Raw genomic sequence first — 10,176 nt, 5'->3', positions numbered from 1 at the left:
ATGATCCAGATTATCTATGAACAATATTTGAATCTTCTCTAAATTATTTTATGTATGATTGGTTTATCTTTGCAATTCTCTTCGAATTATCAGTTTGGTTTGTCCTACTAGATTGATCTTTCTTGCAATGGAAGAAGTGCTTAGCTTTGGGTTCAATCTTGCGGTGCTCGATCCCAGTGACATAAAGGGAAACGACGCGTATTGTATTGTTGCCACCGAGGATAAAAAGATGGGGTTTACATCATATTGCATGAGTGTATCCCTCTACATCATGTCATCTTGCTTAAGGTGTTACTCTGTTCTTATGAACTTAATACTCTAGATGCATGCTGGATAGTGGTCGATGTGTGGAGTAATAGTAGTAGATGCAGAATCATTTCGGTCTATTTGCCTCGGACGTGATGCCTATATACATGATCATACCTAGATATTCTCATAATTATTCGCTTTTCTATCAATTGCTCGACAGTAATTTGTTCACCCACCGTAATACTTATGCTATCTTGAGAGAAGCCACTAGTGAAACCTATGGCCCCGGGTCTATTTTCCATCATACAAGTTTCCAATCTACTTTATTTTGCTATCTTTTACTTTCAATCTATATCATAAAAATACCAAAAATATTTATTTTATTATTATCATCTCTATCATATCTCACTCTTGCAAGTGGCCGTGAAGGGATTGACAACCCCTTTATCGCGTTGGTTGCGAGGTTCTTATTTGTGTGTGTAGGTACAAGGTGACTCGCGTGTGGTCTCCTACTGGATTGATACCTTGGTTCTCAAAAACTGAGGGAAATACTTACGATGCTTTACTGCACCACCCTTTCCTCTTCAAGGGAAAACCAACGCAGTGCTCAAGAGGTAGCATACAACACTCTTCCCCTCTCGTTGCTATGCATCACCATGATACATCTTGCGTGTGCGTAGGAATTTTTTTGAAATTACTGCGTTCCCCAACAGTGGCATCCGAGCCAGGTCTATGCGTACATGTTATATGCACGAGTAGAACACAAAGGAGTTATGGGCGTGGGCATATACATATTGCTTGCTGTCACTAGTTGATTCTTGATTTGGCGGTATTGTTGGATGAAGCGGCCCAGACCGACATTACGCGTATGCTTACGTGAGACTAGTTCTATCGACGTGCTTCGCACACAGGTGGCTGGTGGGTGTCAGTTTCTCCAACTTTAGTTGAATCGGATTCAATGAACGGGGTTCTTTCTGAAGATCAAAAAGCAATCACTATACGGCGTTGTGGTTCTTGATGCGTAGGTAAGAATGGTTCTTGCTCAGCCCGTAGCAGCCACGTAAAATTTGCAACAACAAAGTAGAGGATGTCTAACTTGTTTTTACAGGGCATGTTGTGATGTGATATGGTCAAGACATAATGCTAAATTTTATTGTATGAGATGATCGTGTTTTGTAACACAGTTATCGGCAACTCGCAGGAGCCATATGGTTGTCGCTTTATTGTATGAAATGCAATCTCCATGTAATTGCTTTACTTTATCACTAAGAGGTAGCGATAGTCGTAGAAGCAATAGTTGGCGAGACGACAACGATGCTTCGATGGAGATCAAGGTGTCAAGCCGGTGACGATGGTGATCATGACGGTGCTCTGGAAATGGAGATCAAAGGCACAAGATGATGATGTCCATATCATATCACTTATATTGATTGCATGTGATGTTTATCCTTTATGCATCTTATTTTGCTTAGTTCGGCGGTAGCATTATAAGATGATCTCTCACTAAATTTCAAGGTATAAGTGTTCTCCCTGAATATGCACCGTTGCTATAGTTCATCATGTCGAGACACCACGTGATGATCGGGTGTGATAAGCTCTACGTTCACATACAACGGGTGCAAGCCAGCTTTGCACACGCAGAATACTCAGGTTAAACTTGACGAGCCTAGCATATGCAGATATGTCCTCGGAACACTGATACCGAAAGGTCGAGCGTGAATCATATAGTAGATATGATCGACATAGTGATGTTCACCATTGAAAACTATTCCATCTCACGTGATGATCGGGCATGGTTTAGTTGATATGGATCACGTGATCACTTAGATGATTAGAGGGATATCTATCTAAGTGGGAGTTCTTAAGTAATATGCTTAATTGAACTTTAATTTATCATGAACTTAGTCCTAATAGTATTTGCATTACTATGTTGTAGATCAATAGCTCGCGATGTAGCTCCCCGTTTATTTTTTATATGTTCCTAGAGAAAAATAAGTTGAAAAATGTTAGTAGCAATGATGCGAACTAGCTCTGTGATCTGAGGATTATCCTCAATGCTGCACAAAAGTATTATGTCCTTGATGCACCACTAGGTGACAGAACTGTTGCAGGAGCAGATGCAGACATTATGAATGTTTGACAAGCTCAGTATGATGACTACTTGATAGTTTAGTGTACCATGCTTTATGGCTTAGAACCGGGATTTCAAAAATGTTTTGAACGACATGGAGCATATGAGATGTTCCAAGAGTTGAAATTGGTATTTCATGCTCATGCCCGTGTCGAGAGGTATGAGACTTCTGACAGTACTTTGCCTACAAGATGGAGGAAAATATCACAACCAGTGAGCATGTGCTCAGATTGTCTGGGTACTACAATTGCTTGAATAAAAACGGGAGTTAATCTTCCAGATAAAATAGTGATTGACAGAGTTCTCTAGTCACTATCACCAAGTTACTGGAACTTCGTGATGAACTATAATATGCAAGGGATGACAAAAGTAATTCACAAGCTCTTCGCGATGTTGAAATTAGCGAAGGTAGAAGTCAAGAAAGCATCAAGTGTTGATGGTTGACAAGACCACCAGTTTCAAGTAAAAGGGCAAGGGAAAGAAAGGGAACTTCAAGAAGAACGGCAAGCAAGTTGCCACTCCCATGAAGAAGCCCAAAGCTAGACCCAAGCCTGAAACTGAGTGCTTCTACTACAAAGGAAATGGTCACTGGAAGTGGAATTGCCCTAGATACTTGGCGGATAATAAGGATGGCATACTGAACAAAGTTATATTGGATATACAAGTTATTGATGTGTAATTTACTAGTGTTTATAGCAACCCCTCGGTATTTGATATCGGTTCAGTTGCTAAGAGTAGTAACTCCGAAACGGGAGCTGCAAAATTAACAGAGACTAGTTAAGGGTGAGGTGATGATGTGTGTTGGAAGTGATTCCAAGGTTGATAAGATCACCATCGCACACTCCCATTACCTTCGGGATTAGTGTTGAACCTAAAATAAATGTTATTTGGTGTTTGCGTTGAGCATGAATATGATTGGATCGTGTTTATTGCAATACGGTTATTCATTTAAGTCAAGGAATAATTGCTGTTCTATTTACATGAATAAAACCTTTTATGGTCATGAACTCAATATAAATGGTTTATTGAATCTCGATCGTAGTGATACACATATTCATAATATTGAAGCCAAAAGATGCAAAGTTAATAATGATAATGCAACTTATTCGTGGCACTGCCATTTAGGTCATATTGGTGTAAAGCGCATGAAGAAACTCCATGCTGATGGGCTTTTGGAATCACTTGATTATGAATCACTTGATGCTTGCGAACCATGCCTCATGGGCAAGATGACTAAGACTTCGTTCTCCAGAACAATGGAGCGAGCAACTGACTTATTGGAAATAATACATACTGATGTACGCGGTCCGATGAGTATTGAGGCTCGCGGCGGGTATCTTTATTTTCTGACCTTCACAGATGATTTGAGCAGATATGGATATATCTACTTGATGAAACATAAGTCTGCAACATTTGAAAAGTTCAAAGAATTTCAGAGTAAAGTGGAAAATCATCGTAACAAGAAAATAAAGTTTCTACGATCTGATCGCAGAGACGAATATTTGAGTTAGGAGTTTGGTCTTCAACTAAAACAATGTGGAATAGTTTCACAAATTCATGCCACCTGGAACACCACAGTGTAATGGTGTGTCCGAATGTCGTAAACGTACTTTATTGGATATAGTGCAATCTATGATGTCTCTTACCGATTTACCACTATCGTTTTGGGGTTATGCATTAGAGACAGCTACATTCACGTTAAATAGGGCACCATCTAATCCGTTGAGACGACACTGTATGAATTATGGTTTGGCTAGAAACCTAAGCTGTCGTTTCTTAAAGTTTGGGGTTGTGATTCTTATGTGAAAAAGTTTCAGCCTGATAAGCTCAAACCCAAATTGGAAAAGTGTGTCTTCATAAGATACCCAAAAGTAACTGTTGGGTACACCTTCTATCACAGATCCGAAGGCAAGATATTCGTTGCTAAGAATGGATCCTTTCTAGAGAAGGAGTTTCTCTCGAAAGAAGTGAGTGGGAGAAAAGTAGAACTTGGAGGTAATTGTACCTGCTCCCTTATTGGAAAGTAGTTCATCACTGAAATCAGTTCCAGTGATTCCTACACCAGTAAGTGAGGAAGCTAATGATGATGATCATGAAACTTCTGATCAAGTTACTACCGAACCTCGTAGGTCAACCAGAGTGAGATCCGCATCAGAGTGGTACGGTAATCCTGTTCTGGAGGTCATGTTACTTGACCATGACGAACCTATGAACTATGAGGAAGCGATGATGAGCCCAGATTCGCAAAATGGCTAGAGGCCATTAAATCTGAGATGGGATCCATGTATAAAGAACAAAGTATGGACTTTAATTGACTTGCCCAATGATCGGCGAGCCATTGAGCATAAATGGATCTTCAAGAGGAAGACGAACGCTAATAGTAGTGTTACTATCTACAAAGCTCAGATTGTCGCAAAAAGGTTTTCGACAAGTTCAAGGTGTTGACTACGATGAGATTTTCTCACTCATAGTGATGCTTAACTTTGTCTGAATCATGTTAGCAATTGCCACATTTTATGAAATCTAGCAAATGGATGTCAAAAACTGCATTTCTTAATGGATTTCTTAAAAAAGAGTTGATACAACAAGAAAGTTTTGTCAATCCTAAAGGTGCTAACAAAGTGTGCAAGCTCCAGCGATCCATCTATGGACTAGTGCAAGCATCTCGGAGTTGGAATATACGCTTTGATGAGTTGATCAAAGCATATAGTTTTATACAGACTTTTGGAGAAGTCTGTATTTACAAGAAAGTGAGTGGGAGCTCTGTAGCATTTCTGATATTATATGTGGATGACATATTGTTGATCGGAAATGATACTGAATTTCTGGATAGCATAAAAGGATACTTGAATAAGAAAAAATTTCAAAGAAAGACCTCGGTGAAGCTTCTTACACATTAAGCATCAAGATCTATAGAGATAGATCAAGACGCTTGATAAGATTTTTCAATGAGTACATACCTTGACAAGATTTTGAAGTAGTTCAAAATGGAACAGTCAAAGAAGGAGTTCTTGCCTGTGTTGCAGGGTGTGAAGTTGAGTAAAGACTCAAAACCCGACCACGGCAGAAAATAGAAAGAGAATGAAAAATCATTCCCTATGCCTCAGTCATAGGTTCTATAAAGTATGCTATGTTGTGTATCAGTCCTATTGTATACCTTAGCATGATTCTGGCAAGAGAGTACAGTAGTGATCTAGGAGTAGATCACTGGATAGCGGTCAAAATTATCCTTAGAGGACTAAGGAAATATTTCTCGGTTATGGAGGTGATAAAAGAGTTCGTCGTAAAGAGTTACGTCGATGCAAGCTTTTTACATCGATCTAGATGACTCTAAGTCCCGATCTGGATACATATTGAAAGTGGGAGCAATTAGCTAGAGTAGCTTCGTGCAGAGTATTGTAGACATAGAAATTTGCGAAATACATACGGATCTGAATGTTATAGACCCGTAGACTAAACTTCTCTCACAAGCAAAACATGATCACTCTTTGGGTATTCATCACATAGCGATCTGAACTAGATTATTGACCCTAGTAAATCCTTTGGGTATTAGTCACATGAAGATGTGAACTAATCACATAAAGATGTGAACTATTGGTGTGAAATCTCATGACGATGTGAACTAGATTATTGACTCTAGTGCAAGTGGGAGACTGAAGGAAATATGCCCTAGAGGCAATAATAAAGTTGTTATTTATATTTCCTTATATCATGATAAATGTTTATTATTCATGCTAGAATTGTATTAACCGGAAACTTAGTACATGTGTGAATACATAGACAAACTGAGTGTCATTAGTATGCCTTTACTTGACTAGCTCGTTAATCAAAGATAGTTAAGTTTCCTAGCCATGGACAAAGAGTTTTCATTTGATTAACGGGATCACATCATTAGAGAATGATGTGATTGACTTGACCCATCCGTTATCTTAGCACGATGATCGTTTAGTTTGTTGCTATTGCTTTCTTCATAACTTATACATGTTCCTATGACTATGAGATTATGCAACTCCCGAATACCGGAGGAACACTTAGTGTGCTATCAAATGTCACAACGTAACTGGGTGACTATAAAGATGCTCTACAGGTGTCTCCGATGGTGTTTGTTGAGTTGGCATAGATCAAGATTAGGATTTGTCACTCCGTGTATCGGAGAGGTATCTCTGGGCCCTCTCGGTAATGCACATCACTATAAGCCTTGCAAGCAATGTGACTAATGAGTTAGTTACGGGATGTAGCATTACAGAACGAGTAAAGAGACTTGCCGGTAACGAGATTGAACTAGGTATTGAGATACCGACGATCGAATCTTGGGCAAGTAACATACCGATGACAAAGGGAACAACATATGTTGTTATGCGGTTTGACCGGTAAAGATTTTCGTAGAATATGTAGGAGCCAATATGAGCATCCAGGTTCCCTATTGGTTATTGACCGGAGATGAGTCTCGGTCATGTCTACATAGTTCTCGAACCCGTAGGGTTCGCATGCTTAATGTTCGATGACGATCGGTATTATGAGTTTATGTATTTTGATGTACCGGAAGTTGTTCAGAGTCCTGGATGAGATCACAGACATGACGAGGAGTCTCGAAATGGTTGAGACATAAAGATTGATATATTGGAAGGTTATATTCGTACACCGGAAAGGTTTCGGGGGTCATCGGATAAATACCGGAGTACCGGGGAGTTACCGGAACCCCCCGGGGGGTCAATGGGCCTTCATGGGCCTTAGTGGAAATAGAGGGCAGCAAGGGAGCTGTGGGGCGCCCCCCTCCCCTAGGTCCAAACTGAATTGGTTTAGGGCTTGCGGGGTCGGCCCCCTCTTTCCTTCTCCCCTCCTCCTCTTTCCTTCACCTCCTAGTTGGACTAGAAAAGGGGGAACCTACTCCTAGTAGGAGTAGGATTCCCCCCTTGGGGTGCACCCTATGAGGCCGTCAGCCCCCTCCCCTTGCTCCTTTATATACGGGGGCAGGGGGCACCCTAGAACACACAAGTTGACAATTGTCTTAGCCGTGTGCGGTGCCCCCCTCCACCATAATCCACCTCGGTCATATCGTTGTAGTGCTTAGGCGAAGCCCTGTTCGGGTAGCTTCATCATCACCGTCATCACACCGGCGTGCTGACGAAACTCTCCCTCGACACTCAGTTGGATCTAGAGTTCACGGGACGTCACCGAGCTGAACGTGTGCAGATCGGGGAGGTGTCGTTTCTTCGGTGCTAGGATCGGTCAGATCGTGAAGACGTTCGACTACATCAACCGTGTTGTCATAACGCTTCCGCTTACGGTCTACGAGGGTACGTGGATAACACTCTTCCCCTCTCGTTGCTATGCATCACCATGATAGATCTTGCGTGTGCGTAGGAATTTTTTTGAAATTAATGCGTTCCCCAACACTTTTGTCCTACCCTCTTGTGGTAGCGGGGTCCATAAGGAAATCCAAGGGATATTAAGGCCTCCTTTTAATAGAGAACCGGAACAAAGCATTAACACATAGTGAATATATGAACTCCTCGAATTACAGTCATCCCCGAAGAGTATCCCAATTATTTTCACCTTGGGGTCTATGGATCAGAACAATAACAAGTGCATACAACTAGCAGATAGGATCAAGAACTCAAACATATTCATGAAAACATATAGGGTTCAGATCTGAAGTCATGACACTCGGGCCTTAGTGACAAGCATTAAGCATAGCAAAGTCATAGCACTATCAATCTCTGAACAAAGTGGATACCAGGAATCAAGCCCTAACAAGTTGACTCGATTACATGACAAATCTCATCCAACTCCATCACCGTCCAGCAAGTCTACGAAGGATTTGCTCACTCCTGGTGGTGAGCATCATGGAATTGTTGATCGAGAAGGGTTAATGATGACGATGGCGACGAACCCCCCTCTCTGGAGCCCCGAACGGACTCCAGATCGAGAAGAGTTGGCCGTGGCTCCGTATCATAAAATGTGGCGAAACTTTCTCTCTGATTTTATTCTCTGCGAGACGGTATTTATGGAGTTGGAGGTAGGGCAAACAGAGTCTCAAGGGGCCCACAAGCTCAGGTGGCGCGCCACCTGAGCTTGTGACTTTGTGGCGGGCCCCCTCCAACAGATCTTTTTGTCGGTATTCTTTATATATTAAAAAAAATCTCCCTAAATTTTTAGCCTCATTCAAGAACTTTTATTTCTGCACAAAAATAACACCATGATAGTTCTGTTGAAAACAGCGTCGGTCCGGGTTAGTTTCATTCAAATCATGCAAATTAGAGTCCAAAACAAGAGCAAAAATGTTTGGAGAAGTAGATACGTTTGGGATGTATCAATCGATAGTAGTGATCAGAAACATAATTGACCCTCGGGTTCTTCAAATACTAGCTATCAAAGAGGCTCTAGCACTGGCAGATGATCTTTACATGAATAAGATGCTTGTTGCCTCGGACTGCAAAGTGGCCATCGATGCTATCAAAGAAGGGAGTTCTGCAAATTTTGGTGGCATAGTTCAAGAAATAGTAGCTAGGGCTAGTAGTTGTTCTTCTTGCACTTTTAGTCGTGAGTTTAGGACCTCAAATGTAGAGGCCCAGAATCTTGCAAACCATGCTTTAACTTTAGGGCATGGCCGCCATGTTTGGTTAGGCCAGCCCGGTGACCTTGTAAATATTATGACGCAGTAATAAAGCTTTTGTGAGATTCTAAAAAAACTCCTGGCCCAGAGGAGCCGAGAGCTAGAGAGGAACCGAACGTACCCTCTCCTTAAAAAAGGTACCGAACATACCTAAATGGCAGGAGACCAAATGGAGGCTCAACCACTTTGCCCAAAAAAATGTATTGTAGTTACTAAGGCTGTAAACCAAAGAACCAATGCCATTGTGCTTTGGTTATGCCAAAAATTTGATAGCACTAGCTAGGGCACAAACCAAATACCCTTGGAGATTTAGAGATAGTGGGAGAATCATCGCCAAAAGCTTAGGCGCCTTAGATAATGGGAGGGGTAGAGTGGAGCGTTTTGGAGCTCGACCTCCATGGAGGCTGGAAAAAAATTGCGTCAGAAGAGGCCGAAATTTTTAGGATGAATAGTGCACATACTAAATCTCCAAGGGTATTTGGTTCTGTTTTTTTGTGTAGCACTCGTTTTAACGTATTTTGTCATGATAATTTGCACACTTGTGAGCTCCATTGAGCATTTCGGGAGGGAGTACTATATATCACACCACGGTAGGCCACATACATGATCTTGTTTGCGGAATGGTCAAAAACAGGAACTACATACGACAGGGTTGGTTCACCGAGCCGGCACCTCCCCACCCCGATCTACAAGCATATAGATAACAAAGAAAATGAACGAATGAAACAATGACCAGCTAGAGGCAATACACATCTACTATTTCCACTGTTCAACAACACTCCGATCAGAACAGCCGCGCACATGATCGCATCAGCCAAGAAAGAAACCATGTCCTTTCTTCCTTTTATCCCTGGAGCGTTTACGAGGGAGGGAAGAAGCGGTTGAGGTTGAATGGCAGGCTGTAGAACTCCTCGTTCCTGCTGTCCCCCTTGAAGGAGCGGAAGGGCACCCACCACGGCATCCCGCGGTCCCTGCCAGCGTCCTTCACCTCCAGCGTGTTGTCCAGGAACACGGCCACCATCAGCCCCACCGTCGGCGGCGACGAGAAGATGGTGTTGATGTAGTCGTTGAACTGCATGCAATGCGTACATGTCAGGGCCGGCCACACACAATGTTAAAGTGGAGTTCAGGCACGCCAAGAAGATGTTTTGACCACTACGCGCCATGAGAGAGAGAGAGA

General features: G+C 42.0%; 1 protein-coding gene across 1 annotated transcript in view; it reads right to left on the bottom strand.

The window, feature by feature from the left end:
- Positions 1-9,554: 9,554 nt before the first annotated feature.
- LOC123062117 (nucleobase-ascorbate transporter 2) overlaps positions 9,555-10,176 on the bottom strand; it is a gene marked incomplete in the record, with an annotated part of 4,247 nt that continues 3,625 nt past the window's right edge. Inside the window, 1 exon segment of the mRNA XM_044485465.1 lies at positions 9,555-10,068. Coding sequence (XP_044341400.1) covers positions 9,856-10,068 — 213 coding nt within the window.

The sequence above is a fragment of the Triticum aestivum genome, chromosome 3A (genome assembly GCF_018294505.1).
Source record: "Triticum aestivum cultivar Chinese Spring chromosome 3A, IWGSC CS RefSeq v2.1, whole genome shotgun sequence".
Classification (NCBI taxonomy): Eukaryota; Viridiplantae; Streptophyta; class Magnoliopsida; order Poales; family Poaceae; genus Triticum; species Triticum aestivum.
The sequence above is the reverse complement of the archived record's forward strand: the minus strand, read 5'-3'. Positions and strand labels throughout refer to the sequence as shown.